Genomic DNA, 27,228 nt, shown 5'->3' with positions numbered 1-27,228 from the left:
ATGGTCAAGGGAAGCTTATTCCAGGATAGGGAAGGAGTATAGCTATATAGATTTGAGCCAGTTGAACTTTTAGGTTTATATGTACCCACTTGTGCTCTACTGCCTTACTTCACTTTGCTGATACCATTAATAAAAACAAAAACACCAGAAACCTAATATTGCCCTTGCTCCTAGACCTGTCCAAAACATTCAACACTGTGTCTCACCATAAACTATTACTAAAACTCTCCTTATTGGGTCTCTCCCTCCCTCCTCCCTCTTCTGGTTTAAGTGCTACCTAACAGATAAATTTCAAGCAGTCAAATGGCAGCAATAATACTTTCTACCCATGACTGTAGTTGTGCCACAAGGATCCATACGTGGACCCTCCTGTTTAATATATTTATAAATGATCTACACACTGCTTCCACGCTTGCACAATACGCAGATGAGTCCACAGTCATCTGCACAGCCTCTAACCTACAAAAGCTTCAAGAAATCACTCAAGAATCCTTTACATCCTTAGAATTCTGGCTAGACAACTCATAACTCCTACTTCAGTGGTGCACAACCTTTTTGTGCGGAGGGCCACTGCACAAATTCTTAATACATCTGCGGGCCACCTCAAAACATAGTAAGTCATTACTAGTTAACAACAGGTACAGGTGATTGGCATTTTTACTTAAGACAGCAGTCATGAAATTGCCTGTTTTCTATATCAACTTTGCGTTTAACTTTATTCTGGCTTGCAGCCATGACTTATTACAAACTCTTGCAGAAAGTTACTACTGTTTACAGACTACAAGTTATAAACAAGAAAGAATAGTTATTTCCGCAGCTAAAATTAGAGGTGTGCACAACTGCAGTCAATTAGGTAAGTAAGCGTGCTGGAAAGTTTTCGTGACTGGAGTAAGACATAGCATTTTTTCACTTTTTTTAAATTTTTGGTTACTCTCTGGGGGCCGATGGTGTTGCGTCGAGGGCCGGATTTGGCCCCGTGGCCGGATGTTGTGCACCATTGTCCTACTTAATCTCCCAAAAACAAAATTACTACTTTTCACAACAAAAACATTCTCCCAAAGCAAACCTCTTATCAAAATCATTTATTTGAATAACACCCTGATTGAACAGGTCCCTAACACCAAACTGATAGGAGTCACAATTGATGACAACTTGAAATTTGACCTATACTTCCAAACCTATTAAAAAACACTAAATACTTGGCCTCTTATATAGAACAAAACCTCACCTACAGACAGAACCAGAGAAACCATAGCTAAAGTCTACAACCTTCTTATCCTATTGTATGCTTCCCCACTATTTACTAACCTACAAATGTCCACACAAACAAAGCTGGAACAATGCTTCAGTAAAATAGCTTGCTTTTCTGCTTTAGAGCTCATCACTTTTCTGCCCTTAAAGAACTAAATTGGACTGAACTCACATATCGCCTCCACTATAATCAGCTACTACTAGCTGATACTTGTATATACTACCCTGATAAGTATCCAGCACTAAAAGGCATGCTTCAACACTACCACACTACCAAAGTTCTTCGCTCTAAAGAGAAACTCCTCCTCTCCATCACTAAAGCACAAAAGGCATCAGGAGTCTCTTTATATTAAAGTTCTGTAGTTACCCTCTGGAATACCCTCCCACATGCTCTCAGGCGTCTTTAGAACTGACAGACATTCAAAACACATCTAAAAAACACCTCTCAACATCCTGGTTCTGTAGCTGTACATCTCCAGGACAAGTGTAACACCTTTGCTTCTTCTTCCTTTTCTCCTATACTTCTGCTCTCCTCTGTTACCATTTATCACTCTGTTTTCACCCACCCCATCTTCTATGTACGCCTGTCTTAAATCTTTTACCACTCATTTCATTTATATCTCGTAATTAAATCAACCTTTTGCTTTCCAGCCTTTGTAAATAACTCAGTACTCTGTATTGTGGTATCTATCCTACTGTGTAGTTATTTAACTATATCTGTATACAGTATAATTAGTATAAGAAGCCTTACTAATTTATGTATAATGCAAATGTCAGTTGGAATAGCATAGAATGCAATTTCTGGTGTACTGTAAGTCTTGCATATTTTTTATATAATTTCTTGTACAACTTAAAGTCTATGAGCAGTCAGGTCAGATGAGTAGTGAGCAGAGTAATGTAGAGGTGGATCTAGCCTGGAGTACTACAGGAACACAGCTAATTGTTACTCAGGTGAGTTTTTAGTGATCTCTTGAACTGTGGTAAGGAAGGGATGGTAGGTATATGACTAGGTAGAGCGTTCCAGATTTTAGACATGTCATTAGAGAAGAGTGATTCCCCTGCTGTATTATTAGCTTTAGTTGCTTTGAGAAGGAATTTGGTACTGGAGTGGAGAGTCCTGTTACTAGAGTGTGGGAGAAGTAGGTTTTGTAGTGCAGGGTTTTTTTCTGGTTGATACAGAATTTTAGGAGCAAGAGAAAGTTGATTATAATGCTGCTCATAACTCTCTTTTGTCCGTGATAACACTGTTCATAGGTTCATAGCTAGGTACTAGGCTATCTGTCTGAGGGCTTTTACAAGCCTAGCCAGAGTGTGTCAGCTTTCGCTGCCCCATTGATTAATTAACTGATCCTCTGTCAAGCAGAGCCAATGAAGTGATACCAGGGGTGTATTTTCTGTTACCCATCCACTCATCAAGGTTTCTCTTGAAGAGTGTTAGTGAGGGGCTTTGCCTAATGCAGTCTGGAATTTTGTTCCAAAGCATGGGGAGTCTCTGTGACAGGAATCTATCCGTCCAGCATGTTCTATTTATTGTTGTGGCGAGGTTTAGCTCACTAGAGCGCATGCCTCACAGTGACTTGGATTTCTTTAGGTGGAGCATGTCCATCAATTCTGAGATGGACATGGCTTTGTAAGTCAGGCAGAGATCACCTCTGAGTAAGCGATATGCCACTGAGTACAGCCGAAGCTTTTTCAGTCGGGCTGCATAGAACATATGTTTGAGGCCAGTAATCCTCTTGGTGAGGTACTTTTGTGGTCTTTCCAGCAGTTGGAAGTGTCTTGTGAGGTACATCCCAAATGGGGCATTGTACTCTAAGATGGGTCTAATGAGTGACGAGTAGAGGGGCACTATAATCTCTATTTCTAGATGCAAACTCTTTAGTAATTAGATGGGCCACATAGAAGGATTTCCTAACTACTTTGGCAATGTGATTGTCAAAGGAGAGATTACTATCTACCTGGGTCCCCAGATCTCTTATTACCTCTTCTGTATTAAGGCGGCTGCCACCTATGTGGTAATTCGTGGGTGTTTTGTTTTTCCCAAACGGGATGACTATGCATTTTTTAGCATTTAGCTTGAGGCCATGACTTTAACACCAGGTGTCCGTCTCAGTAAGACCCTTTTGGAGGATGTTCGTGTCAGCCGGAGAGTCAATTATGGCTCCCAGTTTGCAGCCATCAGCGAACTTAGTTAGCCATAATCCTCCTGTGTTTGCCTGTATTTCTGAGAAGTATATGCTGAACAGTAGGGGTCCCAGGACCGAGCCTTGCGGGACACCACTTGTGACTGGTTTAGAGTTAGACCTGGAGCCTGCTATTCTTACCGTGTGAGTTCTGTCTGTAAGCCAGTTGGCAACCCATCTCATGATGTATGGGTTTATGTTCAGGCTGGTGAGTTTTTCTGTAATAACTGAGTGGGGAATGGTGTTGAAAGCCTTTGCGAGGTCACGGTAGGCTGTGTGAACCACCTTTCCCTTGTCTATGGCCTTGGTGACTGCCTCGAAGAAGTCAACCAGGTTTAGTAGGCATGATCTGCCCTTAACAAAGCTGAAATGGGTCGGGTCAAGTGTTTGGAGGTTCCCAATGTCTTTGTTAATGAGTTCCATGATGATGCGCTCCATAGCCTTGCAGACCAGGCTAGTCAGGCTTATGGGGCAATAGTTACCAGGGTCAGTTGTGGCCCCTCCTTTGTGCAGAGGAATAACCGTTGCTTTACACCATTCTATGGGCACGTAGCCTGTGGAGAGGCTGAGGTTGAACAGCATGTTTAGGTGGGGGGGTTAGTTCGTTCTGTAGTTCATGCAAGACGCAGCCTGGGACACCATCTGGTCCCATTGACGCTGTGTTTTTGGCTTTTGAAAGGGCTGTTTTCACCTGTGCGTCTGTGATTTTTTTGGACACTACACTTTTATGGTATTGTTGTGGGCCCTTTTGGGGGTGGGGGGGTGAAGTTTGCAATGAATCTATCTGCCAGGATGTTGGCAATATCAGTAGGTTCAGTATATTTTGTGCTATTTTGCACTAGTTCAGTGCATATCTGCAAGTTGCCACTTAGATTGTTAACATAGCTAAAGAAGGCTTTGTGGTTATCTTTTGAATCCTTAGCTATTTTTCTTTAGAAGTTAGCCTTGGATGATTTCATGAGGGACCTTAGTTTCTTACTGATACTGATCAGGGATGTCTTTCCTTCTTGGGATTTGCTTTTTTTCTGAACTAGTTTCCTCCTTCTATTGTATAGCCTGTTTATTGCAGGGGTCCACCAAACTGGTTTCCTTCTCTTAGAGGAGTGAGTCTTGGTTTTTCTAGGGATGGCACGATCCATGCTTCCTTGTAGGTGCTCAAAGAGTGCATTTGTAAAGGTTTTTGCATCTTGGGCAGCGTTATCCTTTAGCGTGGGGGCTGTGAAACTTACCACCTCTGTCTTAAGTAAGGTGAAGTTTGCTTTAGAAAAGTTTTTTACTGTGGTTTCCTTAGTTGGGGGTGGTGGTGGGGTGTGGATATCCAAAGTGATTAGTTTATGGTGTGATCTAACCAGTGACGGTTGACCTCCAGTGTGGAACACCTGTTGCCCATGTTGGTGATGACCAGGTCCAATATGTTTTCACCTCTGGTAGGGGAGTTTACCAGCTGATCCAGGGCATTTGATTTGATGAATTCCAGGAAGTACTGAGCCTGGGAGTTTGTACTCAAGTCATTTTCCCAGTGAATGGTAGGGTAATTGAAATCATCCAATATCAGGGTGTTCGGTAGGACCTTCATGTTTTCCAGTGTCTCCAGAAAGGTGGAGTGGTGGTCCTAGGTCATGGAGGGTGATCTGTAGCAGGCCACAATTTGCATTGCAGATTTGCCCAATGTAAGTTGCACATGGATGATCTCAGAGGTATCATGCTGCACCAGTAACCTGGAGGTGTAGGTATCCTTGATGAATAATAGATACACCCCCTCCTTTTGTGTTTCGGTCCGTGTTCTGTGGCCAAAATATGTGGTATGAGTTGCCCGGTAGTGCTGGGGTGCTCTCTGGAGCCTTGAACCAGGTTTCAGTTACTGCACAGATGTCGACGTTCTCCATACTGAGGAGTGCTTTGAGCGTGTGCATTTTGAGATTTAAACTCCTGGCGTTAAGTAGCATAGCCCTCAGTTTTTTGTTAATTGTGCTGTTTACGGAGGTGGAGTTGACTTTTGAGCCTTGCCTAAAAAAGGCAGTATGGGGGCAGCAAGAGCCTTGGCCAGTATTCGAAAGCCTAGGGGTGACAGGTGCAAGTTGTCTCTTGTGAAGCAACGCGGCTTGTCGAGCATGTTGTCCCAGGCTGACAGACACTGGATCCCCTTTGAATGACACCAGAAGCTTAGCCAATTATTGAAATTGATCGTTTTTTCTTTATACTGAGGTATCATGCTTGGTGAGGGCAGGATGCTACTCAGGGTCAGGGTCATACCAGCCTGGGCTACATGATCAGAGAGCTCTTCCATGTCTCTTTTCAAGTAGTCCAGGGAGGTACATCTCAGGTCATTCACACCAACATGAACAATGGCAGAGTCATATTTGTACTTATTCTGTAGTGCCCTGAGTGCTTGTGTTATGTGATGGATTCTGGCTCCCGACTGGCAGCTAACAGTAACCTTTTGCTTGTCCAGCCTAGTGAGTGGGACGTCAGCATGCCTGACTTTAGAGTCACCTATTACTAGTGTGTTAGGTGTGTTATTTCGCCTTAAGGGCTGTGATTGTGCGGCACACTGATTTTGTGTTTTATGTGTTGTCTGGTTTGTGACGGGAGGTGCAGGTTGTTTGGGTGTCTGCTTTTGAGGTCTCTGATGCTTTTGCAGGTTTTTATTTAGAGCCTCCGAGTATGATTTTGTGTATTTATGTGTATTTTTTTGCCAGTGCTGTTTTAGTAGGTCTGTGTACGGCTGGAGCAAGTGTTAACCTTCTCCTCTTGACTGTCTGTTCCAGTCTTGGGTGGAGACAGCTTAGCTTCCATTTTGGCTGTATAATTGCATGTCTCACATATGTTAGTGTTTTGTGGTAGAAGGAAAGGGTTGTCTGTGTACATGAGGCAGTTGTAACATTGCCTCAGGATACCCAGATTCACCAGCTGGACTGGAGAGTACACCTGAAATTTCCCTTTGGTCCTGCCTGAATAGTAGGGTGAGCTTCTTAGTCGCTTGGTTGGTGTGGGGTGAGTAAAGAGCCTTGCCCTGCTGGGCAATCAGTGTCAGGGTATATTAGTGCTTGCTGTTAGGTCTGAGCAAGTGCTGGGCTGTAGGATGCTATTTGAGTGCTTAGGTTGAGAGTTAGACTAGTTTCAAGGGAAAAACTGAAGAGGAGACTTAGTGGAGCCGGGAATAATTTAACCGTAGCTAACCGGCACTGCCTGGTGCACAAAACCATGCAAACGTGGATGTTCTTCGTGTTTCACTGTTGCAGTCATCACATGTGGGTTATCTGCTTGCATTAGTCCTCAGTCGGCCTGATTAACAAAGTCTTGGGTCCTGCGTCGGTTGCTGTCCCTTCTTCCATGACGTCAGGTCGTCAGGGGTATAAAACATGCAGCCAACGCCGTTACATCAGTCTTTCTTGCTATGCGGTGCCCGCAGCAGAAGCAGCTCACAAGTGCCGGTCGGCCGACTCCTGAAATTTTCGTTTTCGAGTTTCAGAACCAAAGTCTTCAACTAAAAGCTAAGTACCCCACTGGGGAAACTTTTTCTTGCTCTAAACCGATGTCAGTAAAAGTAAGTAATTGCATTACTTGTGGAAAGCAAATACCTCATAAAGATTTTCATTCGTACTGTATTCCTTGCGTAGGCCGTGACCACGACGTACCTTGCTGTCTGTTTTGTGCCTTATTTAAACCACAAACTATCCGTCGTCGGTATATTTTCGCTTCTAAATATTTTGGTGCTCGGTTCAATTATCCTGATATGTCTTCGGTAAGCCATCCGACTACCGACATTCCGAACAAATGCAAAGATAAAGACAGAGACAGGCCTCTTAGGTCCAAAACTGCCAACGAAGCTTCTCCTAAGCCAGTTGCCAGTTCGCGGGTACTCAGTGAGGCACTTTTGCAGCCCCTGATACCCACTACTTCAGATTCGCAGGTCGCTACTGAGACCTATTCGGAGTCCGGTATGCCGCGAGATGCTTCAACTGTGGAACCTGAGGATGTGTCTACCTTGGATGGGTCCGGAGCCACTGTGCAGGCACCGGCTTCTGAGGGTGTATTCAGGCCTACTGATTTGTGTATTAAACCGACGCCATCTTCTTCTTCAAGGTCAAAAACTCGAACCATTCCTAGAAAACTGATGCCCAGACTGCATGGTCAGGCCTCTATGCCTAAAAACAAATAATAAGAATGGCTGAAGACCTTATTACTTTAATCAGAGGAAGCCAGCCTTCCCCCTCTAAGAGACCTAGGACTGAGTTTGCTTATGATACTTCTGACCAGGATTCTGAATTTTTTGTTTCCTCTGATGACCAGAGTTTACCCTTATCACTACCTATGAGGATTCTGATGCTGAGGACTGTATTCCCCCCCCCCCCCCCCCCCGAGGATTTCTCTTTTGGTGAAACCTTGCATACTCTCAGGGAGCATTTTCATTGGGAAAGTCAGGATTTCTCTGATTCTAAAATGAAGCTTAGGGATTTCTTACTCCTGCCCCAACACAGGCTTTTAGCCATACCTCCTGTACTAGACATTGTTGATTATGCCTTTTCGGAGTCTAGCTTGGCCCCTGACTCTTTACCTTTTGCTCCCAGAAAACCTGATATTACAGGGTCCCTGACTCTCACAAGTTCCTTTTTAAAAATCCTACTGCAGATCCTGAGATCATTTCACAGGGACCCAAGGGCATTAAAGCTACTACTGCCAAAAATCCTACCCCCCTCTGATAGAGACTCCAGGGCGCTGGATAGATGGGGTAAGAAGGTATACACTTCTGCAACTTTGGCCATTAGGGCCTTAAACTGCCAGTTTCATATGTTAAAGTATCAGCAGCATATTATTGGATTGCTTAAACAGAAAATGATGATTATTCCTGATTGTGCTGAAATTAAAGATTTACAGGATTTACTGCATTCAGCTGAACAAGTTGGAAAACATACTTTGCAAAGTGGTTTTGATTCACTAGAGGCATCTTGCAGGGCTGCTGTAACTGGGTCTGTATTTACAAATAAGGTTATCACCGGTCCCACTTTGCGAGGGACAGTCCCTCTTTAGGCAGTTGTGTCCTGACAAAAAATTTTTAAAATGCCAAATGTCCTGAGATTTTAGGACAAAATTATTTCCTATATTTTATGTAATAGTTGCATAAAACAGTTATTCTGTATCTAAAATACCTAAATGTTATAAGAAATAGAATAAGCAACTAAAATGGTACAAGAATAAGCTTTTATTTATGCAAAAAAGTTAAGTTCTATCCTTTGTACTGACCATGGGTATGTGTCGGCCTGTAAAGTCTGATGTTTGTACCGAAAATGTCCCAATTTGGCCATTTGAAAAGGTGGCAACCCTACTTAGAAGACATGCTTGGCTTAAAGGAGCAATCCTTGCCAGATCATGTTAAAGCAAAATCACTGGATGCTCCCTTAAACCAGGAACGCCTGTTTGGCAACAAGGCAGAAGTTCTTAAAAAGATGGATGAAAAAGGTAAATATATGCAAACTGTTAAAGATTTATTACAAGTACAACCTCCAAGGTTTAGTAGGCATTCCAAGAATTGGTCCTTTCCTGCCTCTTCCAGACTTTCTCAGTCCAAACCCAGATCCAGCAGAGCTCCCAGGCTTCAGTCCCAGGGTATGCACAGGAATAAGCAGTGGGGGGCCTCCGCTTCCAAATGTGGAAGTAATAAAACTCACCCTATGGTAAACTGTCTGAATAACTTCTTTTTAAAACTTCCAAGCACTTCTCATTTGACTGCCCCTTTGGGGGGAAAGATTGCTCTTCATGCAAAGAATTGGGAACTCGTTACCCAGGACAAATGGGTTTTAAATAGTGTCCCAGGGATACAGATTTCACTTCCACACATTACCAACACCAAGCGGGTGGCCAGATCTACCCCCAAATCAGTGGGCAGAGGCCCAAAGCAAGTACTTTCTCTCTTAAGCATGGGGGTATTCAGTTGATACCAGAAGAGGAAAAGGGACAAGGTTTCTACTCGAGACTTTTCCTGGTACCCAGAAAGGACAATTCATGGTGTCCTATCCTGGGCCTGTCTACTCTAAACACCTTTTTGGTGATTCCAAAATTCAAGATGCTGACTCTTCACCAGTTGCTCCCTATGCTAGGCAAAGATGCCTGGTTGGCAACACTAGATTTAAAGGAAGCATACCTGCACATCCCAATCAGGGAATCTTGCAGAAGATACCTACGCTTCAAAGCAGGCTACACGCACTGTCAGCTCTCTGCACTGCCCTTTGGCTTATCTACTGTGCCCAGGGTATTCACAAAGTGCCTAGCTCCAGTCATTGCATTTTGCAGACAAATAAATATTCAAATATACCCATACTGGACAATTGTCTAATTCAGGCAGAAAGCCAGGAAATAGTTTTGAATCATCTGGCCTTTGTAAAAAGGGTGCTAACTTGTCTGGGGTACACCATAAACGAAAAGAAATCACACCTGGTACCCTGTCAACAAATTATATTCCTGGGAGCAAGCTTGAATACAACTTCCCAGATGACTTTCCTCACGCCAGAGAAACAAATTCATTTAACAACCTACTTCAAACAAGTGGCCACAAAACCCTGCTATCTGCTGGGCAAATACTACAAGCATTAGGGTTCATGGCTTCGTGCATTCTTCTACTTCCATATGCAAGACTGCATATGAGGAAACTACAATGGTATCTAAAAATCCTATGGTGTCAACATTCTCAGGATCTAGAAGCAATGATTCCTAGTGTACCTTGCCTACGCCTAGAGTTCCTTTGGTGGGCAGAGGCCTGCCACCAAAACAAGGGACTACCATTCAAACTACCCCCCTGCCGCCCAAACCCTAACAACAGACATATCAAACTATGCATGAGGGGTTCACCTGGCAGGGAAGTGCATTCAGGGCAAATGGAACTCAAGTCAATGCACCTGCATATCAATCAAAAAGAAATGTTAGCTGTACAGAATGCTCTGACAGCCTTCAAGGACCACATTCTTCCAGGACAATTAATGGTAAAGACGGACAACACCACTGTTATGTGGTACATAAACAAGCAGGGGGTACACATTCTTACCCCCTCTGCAGACTAGCCATGGCATTGTGGAACACAGCCTTGAGCTACCAAGTGCATCTACAAGCTCAATTCCTGCCAGGAAAACTAAACACACTGGCAGACGAACTAAGCAGAAACCTCATGGACCCACACAAGTGGAAACTGGAACCAAGGATTTTCAACATGTTGACAAGCAAATGGGGAAGCCCAGATATAGACCTGTTTGCCTCCCCCCAGAACTATCAATTGGACAAATTTTGCACAAGGACTCCCCACAAACAAGCTTGGAAAGTGGATGCTCTGTCCTTCAGCTGGAAAAAACTATCAGTTTATGCCTTTCCTCCTCTGCCTCTGCTCTCCAAAGTACTACTAAAGATCAAACAAGACAAACCAAGGACAATTTTGATTGCACCAGACTGGCCACACCTACACTGGTACCCACTCTTGCGCAGTGTGTCACTGTTGGCCCCATGGCACCTGCCTCAGACTCCTACTGTATTGTCTCAGCAGGAGAACCAGATTCTGCACCCTCAGCTTCACACACTGAACCTAGCAGCCTGGCTAATTACCTAATCTCTCCTTTACCATCCCTCAGTACACCAGTGATGGATATCATTTTAGAGGCAAGGAGGCCTAATACTAGAAAATCTTATGCTGAAAAATGGAAAAGATTCTGTGCCTGGAACCAATCTCAAGGGATGAGCATGGCAGTGCCCAATTTACCTCAGATTTTACAATACTTAACTGAGATGCTTCACAAGGGCCTGTCTTTCTCCTCCATCAAAATTCACGCCTCAGCTATTTCACCTCATTATAACACAGAACCTCCTCTCTTCTCTCATCCACTGCTCAAGCAGTTCCTCAGAGGGGCCAAAATATTATGACCACCCAGGAGAGCTCCAACTCCAGCCTGGGACCTTAACTTTGTATTGGAGAAACTCGAGAAAGTCACTCTTCCTCCTTTTGAGCCAGCTGCTACTGCAGACTTAAAATTCCTTTCTTGGAAAACAGCTTTCCTTTTAGCAATCACTTCAGCAAGAAGGGTATCTGAATTACAGGCCCTTATGGCAGTGGAGCCTTCCATCATCTTTCATGCGGACAGGGTGTCCCTCAGGACCAATCCCTCCTTTATGCCCAAGGTGGTATCTAGTGTGGCCCTTAATCAGTCCATTCATTTGCCAACCTTTTCTAATCCACAGAACAAAGGGGAACGGATACTGCACTCCTTAGATTTGCACAGACAACTTAGATATTACTTGGACAGGACTAAACCTCAAAGGAAATCTGAACAACTGCTGGTGGCATTTGTTGCAGGGGCAGAGGGGAAGGCTACTTCAAAGCAAACCATTTCCAAATGGATAGGCCATTGCATTCATTTCTGCTACAAGCACCATGGAAAACCTATCCCACAGGGGATCAGACTCCCCTCAACCTGGGCTGCATCTACTTCTACAGCCTTTCTCAGAGGCAACCCTACCAGGGACATCCTAGAAGCTGCTACCTGGAGTTCTGTATATACTTTCACCAAGCATTACCATCTGCCAGTTTTCTCTAAATCCAGAGCTGGCTTTGCCACTGCAGTCTTGCAGGGCCTTATAGCTGGTCCTAATGCTATCTAAATTCCTCCTCCCATCCTTAGCTTTGGGAATCTACCCAAATGTGATGACTGCAACAGTGAAACATGAAGAACATAGTATTGTTGTGTACACTTACCATAAATGTAGATGTTCGAGTATATTCACTGTTGCAGTCCTGGTTACCCTCCCTCCAGCCCCCTTACTTCTTTTGGCTATACTTCTACTCTCCTTTACTATGCTCAAAAGCTTTTTGGTGTATTTGCTTTTTTGTTGGAGGTATATCCTTGTTTATTTATAGATTTAATTGCTTCCCATTAGGGGGGGCACCTGATGTCTGGGGCAAGAAAAACTGATGTAATGGTGTCGGCTGCATGTTTTATACCCCTGATGACCTGACGTCACGGAAGAAGGGACAGCAACCGATGCAGGACACGGGACTTTGTTAATCAGGCCGACTGAGGGCTACTGCAAGTAGATAACCCAAATGTGATGACTGCAACAGTGAATACACTCGAACATCTACATTTATGGTAAGTGTACACAACTGTACTTTTTTATAGTAGGGAAATGAAAGAGATAGAAATTAGCCCAAAATTACCAATAAACTACTAACTTCTGGGCTGGAACCACTCCTCCAGGGACAGATAGGTTGCTCAAAGCTCCCTTCTCTCACAGGTGAACAGAGAAACTTCCTTCTATCCAAGTAAGGTATGGGCAACTCAGAAACTAGTATCACAGCCCTGAATTCAGCACTAGCCTGAAAACTGGACTATACTAGCTTAGAAAGGTGGGAAACAGGGATTTGTTTTGTTTTGTTTTTGTTTTTTTGAAAAGATAAGGCAAAAACAGTAAACGATACACTTAAAACAGCTTTAAACGACTACAAACAATCAGAAAAGGCTATCGCACTGTAGTGTGTAACCTACAACAGTTAAACAAATTATTTAAACAAAAAAATAACTTTTTAAAAGTGCAGGCAGTCACATAAGTACAATATGTGAAAAAAACAAGCTTTTAAATCACAGTAAATGCTGAAAAATCTGTGTTTAGGCAGAAAACAGTTAAGTACAGAAAGAAAGTACAGAAAACTGATACTTAATTACTCCAAAGTCTTTCTTCTAAGCTAGAAGGCTTGTATCAGTTTAAGGCTTTCTAGTGCTTCCCAGTAGGTTAGTTACAGGAAAGATGGGAAACAAGCGCAGATGTGGTCTTTTAAACCAGAAAGATAAAAGAGATGGACAACTTGTCCAAATGGTCAATAAACCACAATTTGTGGACCAAGAACCTCTCCTCTCATGGTAGACAAGCTACCTAGTGCTTACCACTCACACTGATAAGCTAGAAGGCTTTCCTCCAACACAGAAACACTTGCGGGGCTCAGAAGCTTACCAACAGTCCTGGATACAGCAACTCTGTATCTGGACTAGGCTAGTTACAGGAAAGGTGGGAAACAAGCGCAAGTGCGGCTTTTAAACCAGTTTTTCCATCCTACTGACTTTGGTATGGACACATACTGTTCTACTGCCCCAGCATGTAGCCCTCTTCACTAAAAACAAGGGGTCATTCATACACCGTAACCTGAAGACCATAAGGCTGACAGACTGAATGGTGAAGCTCTCCTTCTTTTTAGGCAGTTTTGTTTTTCTGAGGACATGCATTCTGTCTTAAGGGAGGCTAGGAAATCAAATGCAAGAATATCAGACCTAACAATGTGGAAAAGGTTCTTTTACTACCAGAGAGGGGGCCTAGACCCTAACCAGACTTCTACTGTCCTTGTTCCTCAAATACCTTTCAGACATTTCCAAATTAGGATTGTCATATGCCTCACTGAAGGTATGTGTGTGTCTGCAATCTCAGCCTGCCTACCTTGGGATCTCAATTTTTTTCCTTTTACCCATAAAAGTAATTCATTAAGGGGTTCTTATATTCAAAGTAATCTGTCCACCATGAAATCAATTCTGTATTAGAGAAGCTAATTTTGCAACCTTTTGAGCTAGCTACTGCTGCACCCCTCAAATACTTCTGAAAAATTGCCTTTTTAGTGGCACTCTTTCTGCCAGAAAGATAATTAGAACTGCGTGCCATCTTATATGCAAACAGCCCTTTCTCATCTCCCATAAAAACAGGATAACACTGCTTACCACTCCCACCTTCGTGCACAGAGAGGTGACAAATATCTGTCTAAATCAGACCATTGTCTTTGCTGTGTTCTAGTCTAACCCACACAAGAAGAGGGAAAGGATCTTGCACAGCATAAATGGGCAAAGGCAACTGAAATTTTATTTAGAAAGGATTAAAAATGAAAGGAAAACAGAGAAGTTATTAATATCCTTTTCAAAGGGTAGGGAGGGCAGACCTGTCTCTAATCAGACTATCTCTAAATGGCTAGCTCACAGCATCTCTTTTTTCCTACTCTTTCCAGAGCAGGACTGTAGGCTGGCATATTAGAGTCCCCCCCAAAAAAGTCACAGCAGCCACAACTGCCTTCGTTACAGGGGTCAACACCATGACCATCTTGGAAGCAGCAATCAGGTCATATTCTCCCACCTTCACTAAACATTATAACTAGAACATTTACTCTAGAGTCAGAGCAGGATTTGCCACAGCCACACTATTACAAAACATATCTTCTCAGGGTCAGCCACCCACCGGCCCACAAGCTCTAGGAATCTTCCCAAGTGTTATCACAGCCACAGTAAACAATGCAGCTGTGATAGAAACTTACCATAAATAGTCATAAAGGTCTTACCACCTAGGTTAGAATATTCCTTACCAGTCATTGCCATACAATTCTCCCTGAATTTAGATATCCTAAAAAAGACAGAGAATAATATTCTAAGATTTATACAACTCAGTACACCATTGACCACTGCTGTCTAACTAGTAAAACGTATAGGTTCATAGGTTTATACTAGGCTATCTGCCCTAAGGCATTTATAAGCCTAGCCCAAAGTTTTGTGGCTTACGCCACCCCTTATATGAAAAAAATACTGTGCCCATTAGTTTGTTGTGCCTCTGTCCAGCAGTGACACAGAGATGATTCCCGGGGTAAACCTACGATCTCCCATCCACAGGTCAAGATTTCTCTTGAACAGAGCCAGCGAGGTGCTCTGCCTCACATGGACCGGGATTTTATTCCACGGCATAGGGAGTCTCTGAGTGATAAATCTATCCCTCCAGCATGTCCTATTTATATCCGTGCTAAGGTTTAAGTTGCTTGCTCTAGTGGTTTTGGTGGATTTGGATTTTTTGAGGTGGAGCATGTCCATTAATTCCGGGTTGGACATGGCCTTGTATATCAGGCACATGTCACCTCTGAGCAGATGGTATGCGACTGAATAGAGCTGGAGTTTCTTCAGTCTGGCAGCATATGACATAAATTTACTAACAACAGTTACTGCTACTGCCCACCGTTAAAAATTGCAGTTTTTGAAATACTGCATACATTCTCATTCTCAGGAATACAGAAGATAACCTCACAGTCAGACCACTGTATGTTCAGGTATATAGAAGATAACCTCACAGTCAGACCACTATATATTCAGAAATACAGAAGATAACATCACAGTCAGACCACTATATGTTCAGGAATACAGAAGATAACCTCACAGCCAGACCACTATATATTCAGGAATACAAAAGATAACCTCACAGCCAGGCCACTATATATGTTAGCAGTAGCAGCAAAATCCTTTACAAAAGTAACTCTTATGACCTGGATTACCATAGCTTCACAACCACTAAGTGCAAGAAATCTGGACAAAGCCAATAATAATGGGGGGACAAAGGCCCATAAATCAAGGAAAATTGTAAATATTGCTCTTATAAGTTTAGGAAGTTGCAAGAATAACATGTTTTGGGTTAGCATGTATTTTATGAAGGATATAAAGTCTGACACCCAAAAATATGTCATTATTTAGTGATTTCAATCTTCAATGGCTTGCAAGAAAAAGACACATTTTATGAGGAACAGACCAAAAATTAGAGGCAAATGTTTGGACATTCTGCAAAAAAAATTCAGATGTGCTTCTTCAGTCCTTCAGGAAACTGCTGAAAAGACATCTAAAGATAGAGTGCAGTCCAACTGGTATAATCCTACTCATTAGTCTTTGGAGGCATACTCACCTTCTGCTACACATTCCCACTTGTCAGCCAAACTCTCCAGGATAGACTGCAGTCCAGACATTTACATTTATAAGTACGTATATCCATAATACCTGTAATACTGCACGTTCTTCTTCTTACCTTTAATGTAGAAAACATCTTCGGGTCTTTATAAATACTGTTGCCCTTATTACAGATCTGATTTAGTGTGCTAATTCTCCTAACTACATTAACTCTACAGCCTTTATTCAGTTCTTCTAACATGTTAGCTCTGCTATTAATGTTTACTAACACGTTATCTACCAACACCAATTACTGGCTTCCTATCACCTTATTGAAGGTAGTTACATGTAAAATAATGTTGAAATATAGTACTTTTGTCATTCATTATACTGTAATGTACATAAAACCTGTATGATCTTTTAAGTGTAATTGTTTTACTTTTTCTTGTAAAGATTGCCTGGTAGGTCTAGGTCATGCCTGAAAAGGATCTGTGGACAAATGTCTTTACCTGGTCAATAAATTTAAACATAAATTAAAATAAAAAACAAAAATAAAAATTTGCAGATGTTCAAGCATGTTCACTATTTCAGGAATATTCCCCCCATTCATCCCTCTGTTTCTTTTCTTGCAGCAATCCTGGGGTTTGAGTGAGTACATAGTCACATATTTCCTTACCTTACCTTGCCTTTCCTTTACCGTTGCATTGAACCCCCCCCCACACACACACACACACACACACACACTTTAGGCTGACAGTATCTGGAGGTGGAACTTTGGGGTCCCTTATGGTTGAGCTGCCATTCTTAGGGGCACATATGATCTGGGTGGCTGCTCTTTGGTCTCAGCCCTGACTCCTGGAGATGACAGGAGCAAGAAATAAATAAAGTTGGTGCAGATGAATGTCCCTCTTATACCACAGACATGCTGACATCTAGGCGACAGGTTGTCTGCCCGGTCAAGAGGGGTGGAAGAATGAAAAGCTCCAGAAACCTAGGCTGGATGATAGGATTTCTTTGGCAGAAAACTCAGGTGTTAGTAATACTGCAACAGGGAACATACTCAAATATCTACAATTGTGATAAGTTCTTAACACAATTAAATTTGTTATTAAGTGATTCATTCATACCAGTAACATCATAAGATTTTTAAGCCTGCTTTAAACCTAAGTAATTAATGACATCATGTGTTTTTTTCCCTTTGCAGTCCATCCGTGAAGTGACAGGCTATGTTCTTATTGTCATGAATCAGTTTTCATACCTCCCACTGGAAAACCTGCGCATTATCCGTGGTGTAAACTTATATGATGGAAAGTACGCACTGGCTGTCTTTCTAAACTACCAGAAATCAGGGCCTTATGGTTTACGGCAGCTTGGGTTGAAGCAGCTAACAGGTAAAACACTGTATCCCCTTAAATATATATATATTTTTTGCTAATGTTTTTTGTTTTGGGGAAATGTTTGGCCAGAGGATTGTAAAGTCATGTAACCAATGTTGACCACCACCTGGTCTTGTTTATCTTACAGATTAATCCACTAGGTGTGGTCTCTTTTCAGGTAATACCATAGATATATTGGAAGAAATTGACAGTTTTACTGTGATGAATTTAGTTGAACCTTTTTAGTCAAAAACAGAAACATTTCAGTAACGCTCCGTTTGTTTCTCAGTCCACAACAAACATAATGTTACATTTTTCTCTGAAGTACAGTGATCTGTGAGCTATTTGTAATACGTGGCATGAAACGGTGTTGAGAGAAGAATAGAAATGCAACAGAAAGGCAATCCAGAGCTTTTTTAAAAAGATCATGACTTTCTTGTAAGAAGTGCAGTACTTTGGGGAAATGTGCATTGTTTTTCCTTCTGCTCCCTGTCCACAATTCATCCAGACACGGTCAGGTTCCTGTTATGTTATATATTATGTGTTATGGTGTATATTATGTTTGTCACTTGTTTATGTTATGTTTTGTTCCTCTTCATTTTAGACTGTGCCTTCCTAATACTTATAGTCTTTCCTTGTACTCTGGTTACCCACACTGGTTTATTATCCCTCCTTTGCACCCTTTCCACCATCTTGATGTTCATTTCAATGCAAGACCTTCAGACGTGCATCCAGTGTTCATGGTGTGGCTTTATCCAGTGAAGCAGCAATAAGTAATTCCTTAGAGAGTCGAGCCACACTGCCTTAAATGCCACCCTAATCTCTGAAGTACACCACATCCTTCAGGCTCTCTTTATTCTTGTCCGCTGTCGAGGCACACCAGTCTGTAACTTTAGTTAACCTCTTGTTGAGAAATGGTTGCAATGTAAGCAGTGGATTATACAGCTGATATAAATGCGCCAGTGACCATTCGGTAATATCATTAGCAGTGTTAGCACATTTTTTTTAGTTCATGAAAGTGTGATTAATGGTATAGCCAGGCACACATCATGCTCACCATGGTGTGCACTTTTTGGAAATAATTTGTTTTGTGCAATACAATGTGCTTGAATTTAAATAAAAAATGTTGGCTCATTTACCATGCTTTTATTTGGTTAACTTATAGCTTTTGTTAAATGGCTTTTTCTCAGAATGTCAGACTGACTAAATAGGTTATTACTTAAGACTGCTATATAAGGAGTGTTTTTTTAGTATTGAAAATATATATTGTCCAGAAGAATGCACTATATAAGTGTGTGGCTGGGTATATACTTGGAGGAAGAACGAGTTACATTATGTAAGTTGGTGTATAGCTCCAATAATCCTGGCTGCGCTTCTGGGTGAAACACTGCTGTTGCAGATGTGATAAGGCATGATGACATATTTAAAAATGTATATGTGTGTGTGTGTGTGTGTGTGTGTGTGTGTGTGTGTGTGTGTGTGTGTGTGTGTATATATATATATATATATATATATATATATATATATATATATATCTATATCTATATCAATATATGGGTTCACTATATAATATCGAAATTCCACAATCCCGAGACTCTGAATACTGACAACCAGAATCTCGAGATTGCGTAATCTCGAAAATAGTGAATGGAGATTGCCATACAGTGCCGAATGTGAACTTTGCCATTCACTCCACTATAGTGCGATCTCGGAGTTGGTATATTTAAGTTGCATGGGGTGTGGGGGGTGCAGGGAGGCATAAACGTTAGAATAATTTGTTTTGTGTTTTACATGAAATCTGTATCAGTGGTTTTAAATGAAGATCGCAGTACAGTGAGGATCGGGAAATTTAACCTTTTCTCACTGTAGTGTGATCTCAGAGTTGGAATATATAATTTAGAGGGGGTGTGACATGGGGGGTGAGGGGGGGGGCTTGCCCCCCCTGCAAAATCGCTGATACAGATTTCCTGTCATTTGTAGTTAAAGGGAGAACTGTTCCTTTAAGTGTAGACTGGACTTCTGGTAATGTTTACCATTCAATGTTCCAAGTTTCATTATTGTGAGGGTTCAAGTGAACCAGAGTTTTGCAGTTATGGTCTCATTTTGTTATTCAGAACTTCGACTGCAAATGGTCAAGGCCATAAGAATGAAGTTTTGAAACTTCGAATGTTTTGACTGTTCGCTGTACAGCATGGAACAGGAAATTTATCATTTTCCTCACTGTATTGCGATCTCAGAGTTGGTATATTTATTTATCAGGGGGTGTTGGGGGGGTGCAGGGAGGCTTTCCTCTCTGCAAAATGTAAAATATTTTTTTTTTGTTTTTAGTTTTTTTTATTACAATTTTGATGTTCAAAACTGATTTTATGGTCGACTATTTGCAGTTCGAAGTTTTGAAGCTTCAAGCTTGTGAAGTAGATTGATATATGTGTATATATATATATATATATATATATATATATATATATATATATATATATATATATGATCACTCCTTTTCAGTTAAACTGGACACGGTTTAGGGCAATGTTATCTCATTTCCATTATCAAAACTAATACTAATAGCAGCAAACATGTTAATATGCAAGGGTAGAAGGAACACTTGTAGTAAACATATCACTCATACACTAAAGCTTACATAAGCATAATTTTAATCATGTTAATTCCTTTGCATTATGAAGTTTGTATCTATAAAAAGATACAAGGAACAGAGAGAGAGAGAAATAGAAAAAATGAAAACATACCTGTGACATAATTTAAGGTTTGTTAAAGATGCACAAAATACAATGTCACCATACTGTTAACCATTGTCCGTGACAGGGCACTAAACTCATTTAAGGGAGACTGGAGGAAATGGTGCAAAGGGCATAACTCGTAAGCAGCAGGTGTTATTTTATTCAACTGCCTCACTTATAGCTACTGTGATTACGTATATCAAGTTAAAGACATTAGGTCAGATTCTAAAAGCATTACTCTCAGTGTAAGTCTGCCCTTATTCCCAAATACTTGCTGTTAATGAGTTACTTCGGTGCAAGACCTATCCATTAACAGGTTTACTACAGGGACCAGATTCCAAAACACCTGCTGTCATTGTAAGTGGTCTCTTACACTTAGAGCAAGTCTTTTGGAATCAGGGCCTTCAAATATTTTTACATGCAGGAAGTGCTGAAGCCAGAGCACAAACTAATAACTTCATATTGAATTCTATGAAGTAAATGTGATAGGAACTAAATTCCTTAATTTATTAATACTGGGCCATTATGGTGACCTTTGAAACCTGGGACTTTAATTAAGACCTGTAAAGTTTGTGTATGTGTGTTTTCAGAACAGTGCAAATGTAGACCCTTTGAATGAGAAGATTTAATGGTATACAATTGATCTACATAATTCCAAACACAGTCAAAGTCAAAAAGTCAAAAGTAACTTTATTGTCATTCAACCATACACAAGTATACAGCTGAATGAAATTTCATTTCTCCAAGCTCATGCACAAAACAGAAACACAGCAACATAGAAACAAAAACAACAACAATTACTCATATACAACAACGGTGAATGAGCCAACCAAAGGCCCAGAAGGCACAGAAGCTTCAAAAATTGAGCATGATTTCATGGACTACAACAATCACTCCTCTACACCGCCACCATCTCCTACTCCATCACCAACAACATACAAGTCCAAGTCCTTTCTTCTGACCATCCTTCTGACACCACAGACCCTCACAACTGCTGCTACCTGTAGGCCTGAATGGCTACAACCATTTAGTTAAGCTATCCTCAAACTTCACCATCCATACTGTTACCATCACCAGTTCCATTCAACAACACCATCAGCAGCTTCCTAAATTCAGTCCGGTTACCCGAGACCCAACAAAAACAAATCTGGTCCCCCTTTAAATCACACTCAGCAGACAAAGGTTATGGCTTCTGCTTCCTGCACACTGCATCTAGCTTAGCTTACCCTGAAGTCCCAAACTTCCATTGTTCAACATTTCTAAAAAAAAAAAAAAAAAAAAAAAAAAAAAAAAAAATTCCAACGAGAATATCATGGACACCACAGCCACAATCAACTTCACACTCAACCAGACTAAATGCACCACTGGATTAAAAATCCATGAAGATACACAACAAAACAAAAAAGTGCACAATGGGAGCTGTAGAGGATGCCGCCACACAAGGCACCACCATCTTCCACAGGCAGACAGGTATGTATATAAACTTAGTTACTAAAGTATGATTGCATTCTAGCTTTACCAAACTAATATATTTTATGGAAATATTCTCTGAAATGATACTTCAGTTCTTACTGATTGTTTTGTCTGTACTGAGCTTTGGACATGGGTCTTCTGCTTATCATGTAATTTATGCTATCCTACAGAGCAGACAACATGCATGACTTCACTATCTTACAATATCAGAGCCTATGCAAACACATATTGCAGGTCCTAGGATGTGCAGAGGCCATTGAGTCATGCATAATGGTTGCCCACAGAAACTCTATGGGCAACCATTTGAGGACAGCCATTATGCATGCAGAAAACAGTTCCAGCTTCTTGAAGCTTTGTACGTTCAGATGCACATATGTGCTCTACAACCCTTTACATAGTCTGTATCTTGACTCTCAGATTTCACAATGCTTTCTGGACTTCATTCCTGGCACTAGGCCCATTCTCACCATTTATCTGCCACAAGCTAATAAACATGGTAGTCACACTAAAGGAACAAGACTGTACAAACTATATGAAATAATGTATTTGAAATGAAACAGTTGGACATGCCTTTGCTTCCACTGAAGTTTGAAGACTACTTTGAAAAATGTTTATTGCACGTTCTTTAACATATGCAGTTTGTCAGCCTACATTGTGTTTCAATGTTCAGTACATACATGTTGGGCCACAGCTCAAGGAATGAAGAAAAAGGTATATATACATGTACTGAAGGATAACCTAATCAAGGATAGTAAATGAAAGCAAATCATAACTTATGATAGCTTTCAGGCTGACAGACCTTATTTTCACACACACACACACACACGCACGCGCACACACACACACACACACACACACACACACACGCGCACACACACACACACACACACACACACACACACACACACACACACACACACACACACACACACACACATATACCAACACACACTTATCTACCTTGTTGCTTGAGGGAGTTGTAAATAAATCCTGGATTACATTGTCTTGTCAGTAAAGGACAAACCTGTAATTGTGCTGCTTGTGCTTTTACAAGGAAACATTTATTAAATGTGATGACACTGTAATACAATGCAACCTGTTTTACTCAGAACTAAGTATTTACTACAACTGCCATGTCAATAGGTGAGACCACCCTGATAACTGGAAAAACACGGTAACAAAAGGAGGGAACAAACTGGTAAGACTGTAATGCAGAGTATTAAATGTAACTAGAAATGTATGGTGTCTACATGGCATTGTTAAAGTAAGAGTCTGCATTTATTATTATTTTTTTTTTATTAGAAAGGCATTTCACTCCTACATTTCATATTCTGTTTCTGTTTCCCCACAGAGTACAGATTTGGTTTGAATTGCTCCTATGAAAGCTGTGATATTTGGAACAGTCAGTGCACTGATCTGTACTCTGTTGGCTCATGAGAGAAACATCACAGTTCAATGCTTTTGCTGGAATTTCCTGTTTGAAGTTAATCTTTGATGATTACTCTCACAAGGTTTCATTTATTGAATCTCCTTGCTGGAAAACAGGTTAAGCAGACATGGGAGTAGCAGCTAGAGCATTTTTTTGCCGTTGAGTCATTCTAGCAGTTCAAAGAAAACAAGTGCATATTTAGGTGGGAACACCTGTCTGAGGTGAACCTTTTCTCTCTCATAAATCTCCTTCCCCACCTGCTTCCTATGTTCTGACAGGTGCACCCCCTGCAGTAAGGCAGTGTTCCGCACTGAATTTAGGTTATGGAGGAAGTTGCCACTTCATATCTATTTTTATATGGCTACTGTTTTACATCTTTATTCTTTACTTTTTTACTTGATGGGTAGAATGTTCCAGGCTGGAACTTTGTCAGCATGACTCAGTTGTAAGTATTTATACAGTATAAATACAAAATTGTTGTTTACAGTATTTGTTCAGCTTGATTTGCCAAGAGAGAGACAGTCGCAAGACCAAGTACAAGAGTAGTGGTCATGCGACTCATGTAGACTTCCTGCTAGTAAGGAAAGGGCACTGTGGTCAAATCAGAGATTTGTTGGCTCCCAAAATAAATTACTGGTGGCCACAATCAGGTGCAAGCCATGGCCAGACAAGTTTCTAAGACCAAAAGAGATTAGGCTGAAGTTCTGGGAGTTGACTGGAGTGAAAGCGATTCAAGGAAATATTCTGGGCTGTAGCACCTCAGGAACAAAGAGTAGGTAGACTGTCAGTTTCTCAAAACACCATGTGTGAAGCTGACACAAGGGATAAGCAGTCAAGCCAGGTATAGAAATAAGGTACATAAGGAAAGACGATGGTCAAATGCAAAAGTCCAGGAAGTTATCAGAAGAGGAGTGCAGAAGAAGTGGGAGGTAGAAAAGATGGACTAGGCAAATAAGGAATACTGGCTGGCTAACAAAGAGTGTAAGAAGGCAGTTGCACTGGCATAGAATAAGGCATCAGAGAACCTCTACCAGCTTCTGGAAAGTGACAGTAGATGACATAATAAATCTCTATCGGGTTGCAAGTTAATGATTGAGTGATAAAGAAGGTAGCCAGCAAACAGAATCCATAATGAGCTCCGCCAACAATCTGCTTGTCATTCCAGAGGGCATCAAGGATAGATGGAAGGAGTGCTTTTGAATTCAGAAGATGCCAAAGAAACTGTACTGTCACATGTACAGCTTACTATGAAAGAGGAATGAGAACCCACCCTAAAAAAAGTACAAAGTGCATTAAGGAAAGTAAATTCCGGAAAAGTAGCAGGCTGAGAAGAGATTGCAGCAGATATGATCAAGATGTTGCTTGAGTTAGGGGATCAATGGCTACTGAAGGTACTCATTGTGTATGGAGTAAGAGATGTGTATCCCACATGACTAGAGAGTAAGCATTCCAGTGTCACAGGGTACAAGAACAAAGGGTATATTGTCAACTGTAAGTAGTACAGAGGTGTCAAAGTTCTGCCACACTGTATGAAAGAGCTTACAAGGGTGATTATAAGTGAATGCAGAGAGTAACAGAGTAAGATGGGAAATGAGCACTTTAGATTCAGACCAGGATGCAACTCAACTGACCTGAGTTTTGCAGTAAGACAGACAATGGAAAAGATGCTGGTGATAAGAAAAGGCTCTTAACTGAGCATTTCTAGGCTTGGAGAAAGAATTCGACAAGGTTACCGTAAAGCTGATTTGGGCAGTCCTGCAATGATTCAAAATTCTGAAAACATAAGCAGGATTAGTGAAGTCTACTTATAGGATCCATTGACACAAATTCAGACTCATAAAAGGGTTCTCACTGGGGGAGAGTGGATATCAGGGTTCAGCTTGGAGCCCAGTGTTGTTCATACTAGTGACAGACTACATTAACAAACAGGTTACAGAGGACAGATCAACAAAGCTACTGTATGCAGACGATGTGGCATTACAGGTAGACTCTGAATAAGAAGTTCAGCAAAGGATGGGGGAATGAAATGCAAAACTGCAGGCAAGTGGAATGTAACTTAGTACAGACAATGATCATAGTAGCAAATGGGAAAAGTCAGAAAAATCTGAAAACTGAGATAAAAGGGGAACTGTGGAACAGGTTAACAGCAAATTGTCTGAGAGGTGTGGTTGAAGAGAAGTCCAAATGAGGAGTTCAAAGCTAGAATCAGAGGTGCTGCAGCCAACTGGCACAGAGTAATAGGGGCAGTGTGTGACAGAAGAATGCCAGCAAGCTGGAAAGTAAGATGCACAAAGCAGTGGTGTGGCAAGTCTCTACACCTTAAACCTGGACACTGACAGCAGAGCAGCTGAGGAAGCTTAAGATGGTGGAGATGAAATGCCTGAGACAGGTAGAAAGATGCACACTGTGGACTAGATGAAAAGACAGGGACATTAGAGTGGAAGGCAAAGTAGCCCCAACGTCAGAGAAGGTCAAGGAAAACAGATTACAGTAGTCCAGTCACATGTGCAGGAAGGATTTAGGGGCGACAGGAAGAAGTGATAAGGATGTCCAACCAAAAAATAGATGGATTGCATAAGAGAAGACCTGTGACAATTGAGACTGACTCTTGAAGAAGGTAGGAAAGGGGCACTTAATCAAGGGAGTCAGCAGCAGTTGACATGACACCCCAGTCCTATGTAAAACTGGGAAAAGGGGGGCTGTTGGTGATGAAGATGCGGCATGTTTCAGTGTTCCACCAAACACCAACATAGCAGCAACTGAACAAACCAGACACCAACATAGCAGCGGCTGAACAAACCAGACACCAACAGAACAGCGACTGAACAAACCAGACACCAACATAGCAGCGGCTGAACAAACCAGACACCAAGATAGCAGAGGCTGAACAAACCAGACACCAACATAGCAGCAACTGAACAAATCAGACACCATCATAGCAGCGACTGAACAAGGAATTTATTTGTTGACGTACGACATGTGTACTGTGTTAATTGTGTAAGAGGACCTGTCCATCAATTTGAAATGAGCATTTTGTGATCTTAGTCATGCCAATGTATCATTTTATGGTCTCTTTCAATTATTACATTTTCTTGCCAGGATTCACATCACATCGTGGAGAAGGAGCATGGATGTTGGCAACAACAGCTCCTAATAAACATTCATATAGTCGGGTTCATGGCTGATTTAGTAAGCAACTGTCTGCTTTCATTTGTAATGTGAGGTTATGATTAACAAACAAAAAAAAAAAAATTCACAAAGAAGGAAGTTTTTTTTATACTAGGAATATGCCCATGACTGAACCAACAGCTTTTATATAACTGATCATTTTTCAACTTGCCACTGCTGTGGTTAAGGATCTTTTATAGGTTCATAGGTCAGTACTAGGCTGTCTAACTCCCATTGTGGGCCATTTTAAGCCTAGCCAATTATCCCATTTGAGAATCAAACCCTGCACCTTGTGTTTGTAAGGCAAGCACCTTAACCATTATGCCAAACCCAAACTTAGTAATTTAAATGTTCACTGGTTTCCTCACATTCATGCATTATTTTTTTGTCTAGTATGGCCCCTCTGTATAAATTGAGAATCAGACTAAGGAAACTTCTTTGTGTTATTGTATAAACTGTAGAAAATGATATCACTCTAACAGATAATAATTTCACTCTGACAGAGTGTCCTTGATTTAAATATCACTAAACATTTTATAATACCAAAATTAAATAGCAGCAAGAAATGAATTGCTGCTGGATATACTTACCGGAAAGCAAAGCTACTGCCAGCTTGTCATTGTCCACATTCCATAGAAATTCTGGAACTGCATTGATAAACAACTACATTTCAGAGCATAAATCCACACATTCTCTGTCCCCTAACCTAAAAAGGTAAGGGCATTTTGAGTAATTTTGTTTCTCAGTTCCTTCACTCTGCCAGAGCAATTACAGAAAACATAAACCTTTCCTCCTACCAATTCCCAAGTCAGAAAATCCTCAGCGTTCTCCATCAACACTGTTAAACCTGGTCAGGTGTGTTGTGTTCATCTTAAAATAAAACGTGGATCGCCACTAGTAGTCAGACTCCCT

At 41.3% G+C, this 27,228-nt stretch overlaps 1 protein-coding gene across 1 annotated transcript in view; it reads left to right on the top strand.

Annotated features, from left to right (window-relative positions):
- The window catches only part of ERBB3 (erb-b2 receptor tyrosine kinase 3), a 708,562-nt gene that overhangs the window by 347,542 nt on the left and 333,792 nt on the right, over positions 1-27,228 (top strand). Inside the window, exon 3 of the mRNA XM_044083747.1 lies at positions 17,340-17,526. Coding sequence (XP_043939682.1) covers positions 17,340-17,526 — 187 coding nt within the window. The remainder of the gene's footprint in view (positions 1-17,339; positions 17,527-27,228) is intronic.

The sequence above is a fragment of the Protopterus annectens genome, chromosome 9.part0, assembly GCF_019279795.1.
Source record: "Protopterus annectens isolate FY-2018-M chromosome 9.part0, PAN1.0, whole genome shotgun sequence".
NCBI classification, from domain to species: domain Eukaryota; kingdom Metazoa; phylum Chordata; order Ceratodontiformes; family Protopteridae; genus Protopterus; species Protopterus annectens.
The sequence above is the reverse complement of the archived record's forward strand: the minus strand, read 5'-3'. Positions and strand labels throughout refer to the sequence as shown.